Source organism: Ascaphus truei, chromosome 5, assembly GCF_040206685.1.
Source record: "Ascaphus truei isolate aAscTru1 chromosome 5, aAscTru1.hap1, whole genome shotgun sequence".
In the NCBI taxonomy this organism is placed as follows: domain Eukaryota; kingdom Metazoa; phylum Chordata; class Amphibia; order Anura; family Ascaphidae; genus Ascaphus; species Ascaphus truei.
The window spans coordinates 64,110,981-64,126,468 of record NC_134487.1 but is presented as its reverse complement, the minus strand read 5'-3'; the positions used below and the strand labels follow the sequence as shown (position 1 = coordinate 64,126,468).

Sequence of the window (15,488 nt, the reverse complement as noted above, 5' to 3'; positions counted from 1 at the left end):
AACGTTGCATTTTTGTGTCTGTTTCAATACATTGTTTTGCTGACTTACCTCTGAGTGCTGTCTCTCTTTGCTGTTCTGCTGCCCCGCTGGATGGTAACGTACTCTTTACATTATTTATGGGACTAGCACCAGGCCTTTCTGGATATCTACATTGGAGTGCTTGCTGCTTTTTTTTATGTATATGTATGTGTATATATATATATATATATATATATATATATATGTATATATATGTATGTATAAAATAATGTACATTTAAATGTAATGTATTTATATAAATAAATAAAATTTTAATGTAATGTACATTTAAATGTAATGTATTGTATTTATATAAATAAATAAAATTAGATCACTTGTTATACTGTATATATATACCATATAGTATCATACACTACTATACATCCTTCTAATAAAAATATATTTCCAAACTTCTGCAATTGATCTATACTGTACCTGCAGCAGGTACGTCATTAAATGAGCTGCAGTGACAGCGGTCGCCATGATGATGAGTAAATGAATTAGTCAGCATATGTTTGTAATTTAATACCTGGCAGTGATGGGATAACACAATCTAATTTTCACGTATCTGTCTTTAACAGTCGGTCCAGTTTAAACGCCAAAGTGGAAGAAAGTGTTAAACTAAACTGTGAGCATCCTTATGTCACTACAGCAATAATAAGTATCCCGACATCACCAGTGACAACACCGGAGGAGGGCGGCAGGTCAAAATCCCCTGACTACTCACATCGGAACATTGTAAGAGTGTCGGCTTTATAGACTGCATTGGAAGAGGACCGTGTACAAGCTGAGGCTGAACAAAGCGCAAAAAGAACACGAGGAAAACATTTAAACCAATGTCAAGCAGCAGTTGATTTAAATATTAATACAAAAAAAAAAAAAAGAAAGAAGCAAAAAACAGGTCTGGACAATGCAGTGGGACGATGCAATGGAGCTTCCAAGGCATATAACAAACAGAGAGGAACTGTGTGACTTTCAACCGTAATACCCGAGCACAGTGAAGCATCTCCCATTGATGCTTTTTCTCAAATGCAACATTTTTATATCGAAAAAAATAAATAAATAAAAATAAACAGGAACTTCAATTCCGAGCATTCAAAAAAAAAAAAAAAAAAAAGCAACATGGCAATGGAAACATTTTGATAACATTTTTCCCCGGAGGGAACAATGAACTTTACAGAGAAATGAGTATGAGAGAACATGCATTGCAAATATATTTGTACTTATTATTTAAATGACATCAGTAATGCATGCAAGATATTCTTGGGAGCTGAGATATTTGAAACGGTTTCCGGCAAACATTATTTTAGAGAAAGAGGCCTTTCAGCGCACTCACAACAACTGGATGAATAATGTTTACAGTAGCTAAACAAAGACAAACAAAATCATTTTGGGAACAGAGTTGTGTTTCTTATTGTGTCACCACTGAGTTACATTATGTGTTGTACATAAAAATAGGATTTTTTTTTTTTTTTTGTCAAGCTACCTTTTGTTTCTGTAACAACTGCAATAATGAATTGTATGTTTGCTACATCAGGAATCTCAGTATTTATTTTCTAATACTCACTCATTGAACATGTATTATAGAGAAGTATATTTCAAAAACTGACTGATCTGTATATACAGATTGGTTACACTACTCATTCATGTTAGTTCTTTTTGTTTGTTAAAAGAGGAACAAGTGTTTGAGCAAAGATGACAGCTGTACTGGCTAACTGATGTGTTCTTTAAGATAAAAGGTTTTCGAATCGCTACGGGTCCCTCTTCAAGTCTTCAGAATATGCATGAAGAATGATCGTCATTGGTCCGGAATGTTTGCATAAAAGCCAGTTTATTACTTATGTATTCTTTTTGTAGTGCTGATTTGTGTCCGTTTTAATAAATAACATCAATACAGTATACAAGCAGATTTTATAAGGGACACAGTCCTTTCAAGGTAAGAGTTCCGAACAAAATACAGTTCCTCAAGTGCATACTGTACGTTTGAAGACGTAAACGTGGATATGTATCAAGCACCCACAAAAGGAAGATGCAGAGCAGCAAAGCAACTTCTTGTTTTGTTTGCGTCGGTGCCTAAGGTAAGAATTGTTTTCACCTGGTGCTCTACATTTGATGTAGATAGTCGGTGAGAAGACATGAAGCCAGTTCACACATGGTTAACTTTTGTGTCGTGAAGTAAAAGGAAGGAAAGTGACATGAACACAGAATTTGTTACATAACTTTGTAATAGCTTTGTAATATTAAACCCATATTGCTGCCGGGTCAACATGTCATTCTAGTCAATATGCTGTGATGCCACTTCCCAATGCGGGAGAACAGATACATTCCAATACATTGGAACCACAATCTCCAGCTCAGGGAAGTGTCTTCTCCACTCACTAAATAAGGGCCTGAGTGTTTTTTTTCTTCTTTTCAGCCGAAAAGACAATCGCTTCCAATGATACATAGACCCTAAAACAATGTTCACAATCCAGGGGGAGCATGGAAGAGAATCAACAAGAAAAAAACATCTAAGTGCAGGTGTCTTGTGAAGGTTGTGGGTCATGTGAATCTTGGCTCATGTAGAATGCCTACTCACAGTGTGGTAGGTGTAAATATGCGACACCAAAACTGTGGCTATGTTCTTACTTATATAGGGGATTGAGATAGTAGGTACCTCAGGGAATAAGAGAAATGCAAACCATAGTGCAGATCAGTAAGTAAAAAACTTTGTTTTAAAAGGGGTAAGAATCGTACTTACATTGTGTACAATAAATGAAAGCATAAACACAGTAATTTATACATCGTGAGTCATAGCCATCACACCGCCTCCGTCTCCTCAGTGATACCGATGGTCTGAGAGCCTTCCCCAGCTGTTTGCTTCCTTGCCAGCATCTCTCGTGAGCTCCGCAACGTCATACCTGGGTTTTGCCACGTCACTTCCGGTTTCGGTATTTGCCTCAATAATGCTTCTGTGAGTGCTGTGATGATCTGGAAACAAAGCAGGTATTTACGTGTGAATCACATTTTTATATGGTGACCATGTCCACTGTGTAACAAAAAAATGTCAGTACCAATGACACAAAAATATTGAATATCCATGTCATTGGATCTCACAATAACCAGATGTTATAAAAAAAAACAAATATAATTTCAAAATGAGCAAGGAAGCAAACAGCTGGGGACGGCTCTCCAGATCATCGGCATCACTGTGGAGACAGAGGCGGTGAGATGGCGATGACTCACAATATCTAAATTACTGTGTTTTATGCTTTTATTGATCATACACAATGTAAGTACGATTCTTACCCCTTTGAAAACATAAAGTTTTTTTACTTACTGATCTGCACTATGGTTTGCATTTCTCTTCTTCACAGAGGCACCTACTATCTGAATCACCTATATAAGCAAGAACATAGCCACAGATTTGTTTGCATATTTACACCTACCACACTGTGATTAGGCATTCTATATGAGCCAAGATTCACATGACCTACAAACTTCACAAGACTCCTGCACTTAGATGTTCTTTTCTCTTTTTTTTCTTGTTGATTCTCTCCCATGCTCCCCCTGGATTGTGAAGATCATTTCAGCCTATTAGTTACCAGCGACGACAGTCCCTACCAGAGGGTTTGAGCAGGGGGTTACAACTATATTTATTTTCACTTTTGTCACCTTATGCACTATATTATTTAACATAGGCACAGTCACACGACTGAATGTATAAGCTAATTTCTGTTAATGATTTACAATGGATTTAACACTCACTTATTTCACCTCATTCTATTCTGTGGGAGCGCCTAATTAATCACGTTGCTGTTTGTCACATAGACCCTAAAGCCATCATCTGGGCCAAATATTTGTAGGTTTTCTCTTGAAATATTGTATTTAATACTGCTACTTTTTTCTGCGCTATTCTTTTGGCTATTGCATTTTATACGCGCGTGTGTGTGTGTGTCTGAACAGTTTTATATTTAGGCCCAGATTCACTAAGCAACATTAAATCTGCAAAAATAACAGTACGTTAACCAAAATAAGGATTTGCTGTATTTTCCCTGAGTTAACGCCATATTCACAAAGCTAATTCTATGCAGAAATAACTCTGAAAACAGAATATTAGAATATGGTTAACAGGTGGAATTTCTTTATAGTACCTTATGTTCGCCAATAGTTCTGGCTACTATACATTGAAAACACTGTCACAATGACTGCGAACTGTATCAGATCCTTATTCTCCTCCTCAGCCTATCTTGAGATATTATTGATATGTGTAACTTTCTGATATTTATTAAAGAGAGGACCCACATTTTTGTTTTAAATCTGGTTTGTATGTGTATTTCTGGGTAATGTGTAAATAAAGCGCTATGTACATTAATGGCGCTATATAAATAGAGACATACAATACAAATAGGATGACTTTAAATGATAATATTGAAGAAAATGTTGTATATGAAACTTTGGGATAATTGTTTTCGATTAATTATTGATAATCTTGTGAATCCCTGAGTGCTTTTTTAACTGAAAATAAGTCTACATTTCTACAGGATCAATACATTTACTAGCACCGTGCAAATATGTCAATATGCCAAATATAAGTAAGATTTAAATATCATAACAGTATTACTCTCCAGTGTTAACCATAGCACTGTTTAGTAAATGGATGAATATGACTTTGACCCCAATTATAGTAGCTCATTTGTACTTTTTAAAATGAAGTAATGTTTACCATATTACAAGAGTAAAATGTAATAAATGCCTGATTATTTGTCTGGGTGAATACTGCATCAATTAACATGCATGCTATAATGGGTTAACGCCATGCTAATGTTGCATAGTGAATCTCAGTCTAAGTACAGGTATGATTATGAGCAAATTACAAATTGGGCAGAGATTAATTAACGTTTTACTCTTCCAACAAAAGCAGCTACACCGACCGGGTTGTTGATAACTACTGTAGTGTTTTGAAGCATAAACCTGGACTAATGTAGATTGGTGAGCTGAATATAATCATGCACAGTTGGTATCTGGCAATTTGTCAAAATTCCTTCTTCAATTACTACTACTTCTAGCACCTAGTCAGATACAGTGTTACATTTGGAAATATTACACTATAAAGAAGAAAGATGAACCAAAGCCCAAAGAGCCATGGGCATGTAAAAAGATCCATAATCCATTACATACTCTTTATTTTAAAATGACCATTGTATATATAGAACATGAGCCACTATTCAATACTCTGTGAAGCATTATTTCATGTCCTGGAGAAGAGATTAGCTCCATTAAAATCAATGGGACTAATACCTTCTCCAGCACAAGAAAGCAGCTTGACATTATTTAAAATGAGGACAACAGTGCCCCCCTCAAACTCCGATAAAGCAGCTTCCACATTGCAATACAATTTCACTGCTCTTCTCCCCGATAAATGTTTCCAATTTTCATCTGATTAAATTAATATTAGATATCCAGGATTTTTTTTACCTTAAATAAATTCATATGTATAGGTCAAATGAGCTAATTCTTCAAATATTTGAAGCAGCGATAAAAACCAGCGATAAAATGAGCGATTCAAACATCATAAAATCTGGGCTAAAGCCAGTGATATTTCTCCATTTTGGAGGAAAGGTCTCATGTCTGATATAAAATATCTCATGGACACTCACATTCGCCCCATCTTTTTCTGTCCATTTAACCGGCCTCTTTCACATATTCTCTCTATTGTCCGGACATTAAATGTACACACAAAACTGAATGGCTCTTTTTATGTGAAATGCATTGTGGGATTTACCCAGCCTTTATATAGGAACTGTCACAGGAGATTTTCTTTGAGTTGTTTCTCAGGTCTGTTCAATTATTTTAAAGGTCTCTTTGTAAACATTCAGGGGGGGAAAACAGAGATAATTGACCAGTTCACATAGCAAAAAATGCTCAGTGAATACTGGATACTTCGTCTGTGAATACCACTCATTTATATATTCATTTGCATTTCGTTTGAACAGATATTCACAATTTTCAAAGGGCTGGGTTGGCTGCCTTCAACCTTTTTTAAGTATGGAAAATAGAGCTCTGGGCACAATTTGATTGTGAAAAACCCGCTTAAGCACACAGCAAAGTTTATTGAATAGGGCTTAAAGTTAGATATCAGACAAAGGCCACTTGGCCTCGCTAGCCTGGTAACGGTTAGATCCATACAGATGTAGTAAGACTTGCTGTCCTCTGCGCCGTAGACAAACAAGCAAACGTCAGCATCTGCTGCGATGGAGCTGCTGGGGGTTCATGACATTCAACGGGACCCCCTTTGTAGTGTTTTAATGCTTTAGTGCAGTGACACACAGTTTTGCTACATCTTTATGGATGTTGCATGCACTGCTAGCCTTGGCTGGGTGCTTTAGCAGAGTCCTGCTCAGCTTGACATTTTTGACCTTTTGCATTTTCTTAAACATGGTAAAGTAAAAGAATACTTAACCGACTAAATAAGATAAGTAGACGATGAGCTGGAGAAAGCCAATGAGGGCTGGAGAAGCAGCCTCTGTTTTACCTGGCTCAGATTAGAGCAGCATATGGTAACATTATTCTATGTGAACTCTGGTCAATTACAAGAATTTTTAGAAACAAAGTTTAACTAATGTTACCATATTGCTACTAAAAATATTAGTGAAAATAAAAAGACATTGCCTTCTATATAACTATTCACTCCCACTTAAACACAATTGCAGCACAGCTGTCACAATTTCCAGTAAAATTGATAATAATGTTGGTAAAATCCCAGTTAAAGCCCACATGAAATTACTTAATGAACTCTGCCCATATATTATATTATTGGCAAACATATTCTGTAAAGTAGCAGCAATTTCCTCACTCTGTAAGTACTGCCCTGCAAAATCAGGGTATTAGATTTTTTGGAGGATAACTTATTTGTTTCTATAAGTTTGTGTATAGTCCTGTAGTGTTTATTGCTTTGGAAATCTGCAGACATTTTAGGTTTTTACTTAAAAATATCAATTCAGGTGTATTTTTTATGCTTCGATATATTTATTTCTGCTCAGTTTCCCTAATATATCTGAAGAACAAGGCCTCTACAAACAGACATTATTTTAATAAGCTAAGCTACTGTACAGTACTAATGTTCTTTAAGACTTGGTTTGGAATATTGGATCTGTGTATATATTCTGCATTATTTTCTTATACTTTAGAAAAAATTTGAATGTCTCACTGTTTTTTTAAATATTTGCCAGGTGAAAATCGCCATATTGTAAAACCTCTAAAAGGTTTTGTGGATATGATTCAAACATCATATCGCACATTGTAATTGATGTTGTTTAATTACCATTCAGGTGTCCAATAACAAACATGTAACAATGATCCTTATCCCATTCAGTTCAAGGCGGGTCTGTAACCCAACGCTGCATCAAATCAGGATGTGTAAAACCCATTCCTGTATCAACTGCCCTTTTCCCTATAATTACTCAGAGTTTTCTATATAACAATATTTTGAGAAAGTTAAAATACTTTTAATTTATAATACACATAGCAAAAGGTGGTTGCACCTGCTGGCATGCTACGGTGGGATATTCTGTGATATTCTGCAGTATCACTACCATTGAATCCTATGGAAGCTCTGTAAAATTCTTAATTATAATGCAAATGCAATATTCTGCCTGATCAGCGAGTAACAAGCCTGGCTAAATCTGTATGTTTCTCTGAAACTGTTAAGAGGGAAGTGCATAGTAATACATTATGGTAAGAAGGCTCATTCTGATTTTAAATGTCATTTTGGTTGAACAGATCATTAATGCAGTTAAGATTTTTGCTGTTGAATGAGTTGAATTTGTAAACTCAGAACCAAGTCTTTGTTGTGGCTATTGTTGGAAACCACACTATTACAGTATGACACTTAAATTGGTTTATCAGCAAACTAAGTGATGTTGGCAGATTGGAATTATACATTTTTAAGCAAGGAATACATGATTCCAAATAGACTTGCTATTTAATCAATTAATTTAACACCCAGTGACTAACTTCTAATTTCCATATAATGTGCAACACATTTCAGGCATTTTTAGAATTGAAGAGGTTAAACCTTTTCCTGTCACCTTCAGTAATGAAGAGGTTGAACGAAACACAAGTGGAAAACAAGTTTTAAATGACAAAGATATTAATTTGACTTTATTTCTTTGAACAAAATGAATTTTACTAAGATGTATGCTATGAACTAGTTAAATCATAACTAGCAAGTTTAGGCTATGAGGTGCTCTCTGACTCAACATATAAAGGGGCATTCATTGTTACATTGTTACTCTAAAGCAATGTTTCTCAAACTGTGGTCCTTGGACAACCTGTTGTCTCCAATTACTTTAGTGTTGGTCCCCAAAACCTTTAAAACTCATCAGGCATCTATCTCCTTAGTCTGCATATTTCCCATCATTACTAAAGGCTTATTTTTATATTCAGGTATAGTCATCTTGAAATATAGAGGACTGTATATCTACTGTCTATATAAACATATTGATGAATTGAAGAAGTGTAATTGTGGTGGTTGTTCAAATGATTATTAAAGTAGCAATTATGCCAATTACACATATTGTATTTTTCGAAGGATTTGAACCGGTGGTCCTCCGTTGTTAGACCACACTATTTTTGAGCTCCGGGGACCTCCCACAGTTCCTGAGGTACGTACCAATGTAGTCACCAGCGATATCCCCGGACATTTAAAAAGCGACCACAGTTGACTTTGCAGCTTCCCATTAGCCATGGGGACATACAAGATATGCGACCATATTAAACAACAGTCTCTACAATGGTAAGTGTCTCAAAGATCCCCTGAACTATAAAAGAATGTGGCCTAGCTCCAGAATGCCCCTCCTGAGGAAAGACAGGATTGCTGCTTTAACATGGATGGGTTTTGCGATATGAAAGTTTCAGAATCCCTGCTTTGAAGTCACTTTTACAAGCTCTTCCCACTTTATCATCGTTCAAGAATGTGTTTTTATTTCACTTAAATGTGTATACGTTAATAATTTGTAATGATTTACTGGATGATGAATATTCACTAATGATCTATAATGATTATTTCTCTTATGTGGTTCTTCCATGAAAGAAAGGGGTTTATCTACTACAATACAGTAGGTAAAATGGAATGGTGTATATGGTTTTGGAAATCATTTTTTTCACAATCAATCAATTTTTCACAATGTTGGAGTGAATGCACCATTAAAAATGATGATCAGTTATTTCTGGTAAATCGTTTTTTATTAGTACATGTCCTCATTCGTAAAAAAAAAAAAAAAACCTCCAGAAAGCAATAGTTACATGGTTAAATAAAGCACCGGTCCCTTCCAAAAATATTACTAACTAACTTAAGACATAGCAAAATGCTTACATTTGTGTTGATTGGAATGCTTTCATTTTCAGAGTGCTAAGTGGCTAAACAGTATGCAGACTTTATACATATTAAAACTGTTAACCCTATTAAAACAAGCTGTAAAGGAATAGTAATAAGTGGTATTATTCACAATTTTGATTGTCCGTGTATTACTACTGTGAAGCGCTACGTACATTAATGGCGCTATATAAAGACATACATACATTTTATTAACCCCTTAACTGCCACAGTGACTTGATGCTCCTCTGGTAGGGTGATAAAAATCCAATCTAAAGAACCGGTTCTTTAAAATCACATAATTACAAGGTCGCCTTGTTTTAAATAGCATTCAGCAGAGTAATGTCATGAGTTGTATTCCATATGTGATTTCCACCAACACATTCATTTGTTCTTGGTTGAGATACAGACAGTTTTGGTGTTTTAGGTGCTTTAAATATTTTTTTTGGTAGTGAATGGCTGTTGATGGCTAAAAAAACAATAATGAAATATAAATGATGTGTAATTATTTATGTGTTTCATACAAAGCAACCCGGCTTATTGTTTTGTGACAATTTTGTTTGAAATTCACACATGGAAAGCTACCATAATACATACATTATGCTGAATGAATAGACATTGAGGAATATTTAAATAAAACACCTGCATGCTCAAAATGGGACAAATGGCTCTTGCGCTTACTTAAATCTAACTCATTGCTCACCGCTTGTGGATGTCGTAATTGTCAAGAGAAGATTATAATTAAAGTTTTACTCTGAGACCACTTTGGCAATAAAGAAAACGACCTAAAAACTGTTGATGGCTATAAATGCATGTGAAGATCTATTAAGAACACTGTGTTTGTGTTTTTCACGGAAACAGGAATTCAACACTGTCCTACTGAGATTACTATATTATTTAGAAGTTGTGTCCATCTGTATTTTGTCTTCACTCATTTCCATCTTTAGAAGACCAAAAGCCAGTGTTTTGCAGGTGGATCTGCCAAAACTGATAAGGACACCAGAATAAACAAGGGATGAAGTAAAGACTAGTGTTCCATTCTCTTCTAAGGTACTGTACATATAAGTACATCTGTTTGTTCAGTTTGTGGCCTTAACCCCTTACATTCTGTTTAATCCTTACCAAATTAATGTATCTCACTGTGTGTTCCCGAGATGCACTTGAAAAAGGGATGTATTGTTCCTGCTCAGATAGCTTAAACAAAATGTGGCGGTAAGGTTGCAGTTTTTGGTAAGGCTGCATGCAGATACCAAAGGAAGCAGAAATGTACGTGTGGGACATTGCTAGACTTATTTGATGTGCTACACCAAGAATACATCTTAAATGTTCATATGTAAAATAATTCCTATTTCTTCATCACATAGATTTTATTGCACGTAAATACTCTTAAATCTTAAGCTTCAAAAAATTATTTTTGCTCTGGAGTTCTGTGCCAGGACTTTGCCTTAGTCCACTTTTATATACCTCAATACAAGATGAATATTCAAATGCATCTTTCTTGGTAACATTTATTTTATAACGGTGATGTTGACATTTGGGAATCATCCTTTACCTGCTTCTTTTAGCAAACAATCTGCTCAATCCACAGATATTGATTAGGATTTAAATAGCTCTTTTTTGTGTGAGGTAAATGGGAATATACCTTTAGATTTTTTCTTCTTTGGCAAATAGATGTGCGAGGCTGGGATAGGTGCTCTTAACACCTAGTACAATGCACCACATTTATCTACAGGAAAGCACCATTTGATGTCATTCCTGCACATCTAACTTTTTAGAAACCTTACCATGTTCACTTTGACCCAAACTGTAGAAATAGCCACGAAAAGAGTGGTTTCTTAATCCAATGCACAAGTTGATTTTTATAAATAACCCTGCTACGGTCAAATCATGTTGGCTATTTTTATTGTTGTAGCCCAAAAATAATTCAAAGTTATTATTTTCCAATTATTTTCTACTTGTAACAAAAAAATTAATATTTGGCTTTCCAAATTTGTCTGTGGCTCTTTTCTAATTCTCTCTTCCATAACTGTTCTTTTAATGTGGTTTTCCAACCATCTATGCCCAAAATCTTAACTTAAAGGAACCTCAAGTATTGCATCTGCAGCAGGCACATACGCCCTCTAACCCCCTTTATCTGTAAGGCTGCTTCCCCGCAAGCGCTGAGCACGCTGAGCGGGTTGCACTTGCGCCGGTTACTTACATATATTGATATATGTAAGTCCCCGCTCACGCTGTGCGCGCGCGCTCATGCGCGGGCACACATGCTCACCCGCGCTCGGCGCTTAGGTAAACAAAAAATCTAACCTGTCCAGCGCCCTCAACTACCCGCAATGCCCCCTCCCGTGCGCGCGTAAATGCAGGACACCCAGCACTCGTGCTTGGAGCGCTCTCCAAGCATGAGCACGCTCAGCGCCAGCGGGGACTCAGCCTTAGGCTTACTCACTCGTGTATTTTCTCCTCCTTTACTCCTAAGTACAAATTGTTAGATTTTTTTCAGCATTAATTCATTATTAATTCATCCACTCAAGATTCAGCATTCAGTTATCTGCCAATTGTGATGCTCTAAGTACTCATATAATCTGATTAACGCCCACTAGCCCACATTTACAGTACGAAGCAATGCTAGTCCATAGGTGTCTTCTGGCTCAGGAAATAGTCCTAACAGCTCATTCAAGTGAGTGGACCATCAGGTGTCTTCCTGCACAGGAAGGTACCTTATTGAATAGCACCACTTTGTAAATATGGGCCACAGTCTTTCATTAGCCTTGTCACGGGAGACCAGGACGTTGGCACTTATTTATATTTGTACCGGGATCATGCACTAGGCAACAAAAGGTAGTAAGAACAAAATGCAGTTTAGTCGGGTAAACCCACGTACAACACAATGAATACATAAAATACAGGTAAAAACACACTTGCTGGGGGTCTGGGGGTGAAATCTGGGCTCTACTAGGTGCAGGGTACCTGCTTCGGTAGGCTTACCCTGACCGGGATATACACCCGGGCTTCCTGGTCCTCTTTTCGGCTTCAGTTCCTAGCCGCGACTGCTACGTTCTAAAATGAGAATTGTGTCTGAGTCTCTGCAGGGCAGACTTTCCTTGCTTCAAAACAAAGCCGGTTGCTCTGCTATTAGGGACAGAGCATCTTTAAAAAGCCCGCACTAGCTTCATCGACACAAGCCACTAGATCGTCTGGCTCTCTGAGGTGGCTTCCTCCTTACATACACTCCACTAAACTATCCTTAGCATGGAGGTAGGAGGAGCAAACAATCAGAGCGTGGGAACCCTATGTCACCAGCCAATGGAAACAGGGGCTCGTCTCTTGGCTGACGTCAGAGGAGGGGGCGTGCCACGCCGGCTCAGGATGCCCCATACACGGGACATATGAATTGACCAATGGGAAACGCGCCAACATTCTGCTGCTTTCCTCAGTCAACCCATTGCCACCTTCTGGGCAGGCTCCACTGAGTCTGGCAGACCAGAGTGTCCTCCCTGCAGGGTGTCTCTGTTCTCCGCCCTCCCCCAGCCACTATGCACCCCAACCCTCTCAACATCCCATCTCCTCTATGAACTCCGATGTCTATCCAGACTTCCCGGCACCTACATGGATGGCCGGGCTGATTGAATAGACATTTATAGTGAAAGCACAAATTAAATAAAACATACTTTAATACATAGGATCACTTGGGGAGACTCATATTTGTAAGGGAAACAGGACTGGGATATCTGGGCCCAAAACCAGGAGTCTGGGGGACACTGTGCAGCCCTGGTGTAATTAAACCTACGTACCGGCAAATCATGCCTGCACGCCGGGGAGAATTAGGGGACTACCGGTATCTTTGGCCCCCGAACTCCTGCAAACAAAACAATTGCATTTCTTCCCAAATATCCCACCTTAAACTTACACATGGAAAGTTTCACGAGTCTAGAGAACAGGGAACATGAAAAGTGGAAAAGCAGGGGACACTTTAACTTTTACATGTTATAATACCTGGCCCCTGGCTTATGGTGCTATGTAGCTGCCAGAGGCTCACGGTTCTCAGGGGTAACCAGATGGGCTTAACCTTTATTGTATAGCCTGGTTACCCCCTTACCGTCACAAGCCTCTCAAGTACTTGATTCACTCATCAGTCCTTCAACAGTATTATCCTCTCTGTGCAGTTCAAGCTGCTGTTTTTAAAAAAAATTCCCATTCAATACTGTATGTGCATCAATACAATCTGCACACTGACAAGTGATTAGCTAAACTGCAGATCAATCTGTTCTCCTGTAATCGATCGCTTGCTACGGATTATTTAATTCAGTTCTTGCACAGCATTTTGGGCAATGTAGTCCTGGAATATGTTTGACTGGACAGTTACTAGATTCAATTGCTGCACTGCTAGAGAGAGGGCAGAGCCGGAGCCTATCAGAAGGGGAATGGGGCTGTCACTTTAGAAATGCTTCCTAAATTAGAAACATTAAAAATGTCTTTAAAACATTTTTTTTAAATGCTACACGTATTTTCTCATAGTACAGAACTAATTTAATAAAAAAAAAACACGTATGTAGTATATTGCCTGAACTGCTGCTTTAATGGCAAAAGCAGGCTCCTCCAGCACGTAACTTTACTCGGGATCTTTAACGCTTATTACAAACTCTGAGCATGTGATCAGTTAGAGCTCAGTACTCTTCTAGTCCAAGGTTGGCGATAGGTGTTGCATTTCTGAAAACATCTGTCCCGTAGGATCATTGTATGGACAGGTAATTTATTTTCAGGAAGCAGTTTCAGCATTTCTTTAACATATATCAATGTCTAATGAGTCCCTGAACCCAGATCACAGAACCCAGATCTCCCAGCCACGTAATGCGAAAAATTACAATGACAAGATAAGTGTTTTCAAACCTTTATATATTATGGAGACAATAAAAAAAAATTAATATTAATTTTTTTATATAAAACAGCTTAGACAAAATTGAATAATTTGAAACTTTACAAATTGTTAACTTTTTCATTAAATTTAAATGATACTAAATATACATACATAATCTCTATACATACATTGATTCCACGCAACAATGATACACTGCGCTGCTAGTCCAACTGCAGTGTGGCACAGACTTGTTTGGAGCGTGGAAAAATTGTACATCCCTGATAATTTACGATCTAGGTAATGATACACAGTAGAAGACATCATTTTCATAAGGTTCTATTCAATAGATAACTGGCCCATGCAGATTTCTTCCAGCATTGCCACATAGCCTACTGTTACATAGGTAACGTTTCAGTTAACGACTAAAATCTACATGTTTCATTTTACATCATATCATATTATCATTACTTCCACACTATGATAAGATAGACGGAACTGCTATGTATGTATGAAATACAATACAACAACCATTTAACACTTGGCGGCATCTTTAATACATTGTAGACACCCTTGTAAGTATTAGGCTATTCATTTGACGTGGGTCAGGGAACTTGACTCAAACTTGACAGTAAAGATATTAGGGGGATATTAGGGGGTCAAGGTAGGTTGGCAGTGAATAAAACATGAGCATTTCTCTCAGGAGTGGGTCAAAGAACTTATTGGTTTAATCATTACTGACGGTGAACAAAGTATGGAATCTGTGTCGTTCTTTATTTTTTCTAAAGCATGACAGTGATACATATATAAATCTAAAAATATACACTACAGTGTGCTTCTTATTTACACGATTGAGCAAATTGTAATTCAGACACACCTAGTCTGTCCAACTGTTTACAGGTTTAGTCAATTAATTTTTCACCAACTCCCTGTTACACCTCAATAATCTGTAGCTATTCAGAAAGAGGGGTGACAATTAATGATAATCTTCAAAGACTAAAATGAGTGTAGCACAGTGTCCCATATTTATTCCGCAGTGCTTTGCCATAAGACGCATCAATGGCTCATAAAATATTCTCTAGCACCAGAACGTGTCTTGTGGCAAAGTACTGCTTATTATATATGGCCCAATTTCTGTTATCCCAATATATATTTTCATGCCAAACTTATTATTAAATCCCAGGTTTACACATTTATGTTATCCCAATATATATTTTCATACCAAACGTATTATAAAAACCTCAAGAGTTTTCTTTATCCTTTAAT

The 15,488-nt window shown here is 37.1% G+C and overlaps 2 protein-coding genes across 6 annotated transcripts in view; one reads left to right on the top strand and one right to left on the bottom strand.

Moving 5' to 3' along the window:
- Window positions 1-2,549, top strand: part of KCND2 (potassium voltage-gated channel subfamily D member 2) — a 388,447-nt gene extending 385,898 nt beyond the window's left edge. The window contains exon 8 of one of the 2 annotated variants that reach the window (XM_075599948.1): window positions 600-2,549. In XM_075599948.1, coding sequence (XP_075456063.1) covers window positions 600-777 — 178 coding nt within the window. In that variant the 3' untranslated portion in view covers window positions 778-2,549. The remainder of the gene's footprint in view (window positions 1-599) is intronic. The other variant, XM_075599949.1, reaches the window with a different exon arrangement.
- Window positions 2,550-2,779: 230 nt separating this feature from the next.
- The window catches only part of TSPAN12 (tetraspanin 12), a 215,352-nt gene continuing 202,643 nt past the window's right edge, over window positions 2,780-15,488 (bottom strand). For 3 of the 4 annotated variants that reach the window (XM_075599943.1, XM_075599945.1, XM_075599944.1), the window contains one exon: window positions 14,246-15,488. This exon is cut by the window's right edge and continues 929 nt beyond it. Coding sequence is in view for 1 of the 4 variants with exons in the window: in XM_075599947.1 (XP_075456062.1) it covers window positions 2,818-2,988 (171 nt within the window). In the remaining 3 variants the exon portion in view is untranslated. Of the gene's footprint in view, window positions 2,989-14,245 lie in introns of those variants that run through there. The other variant, XM_075599947.1, reaches the window with a different exon arrangement.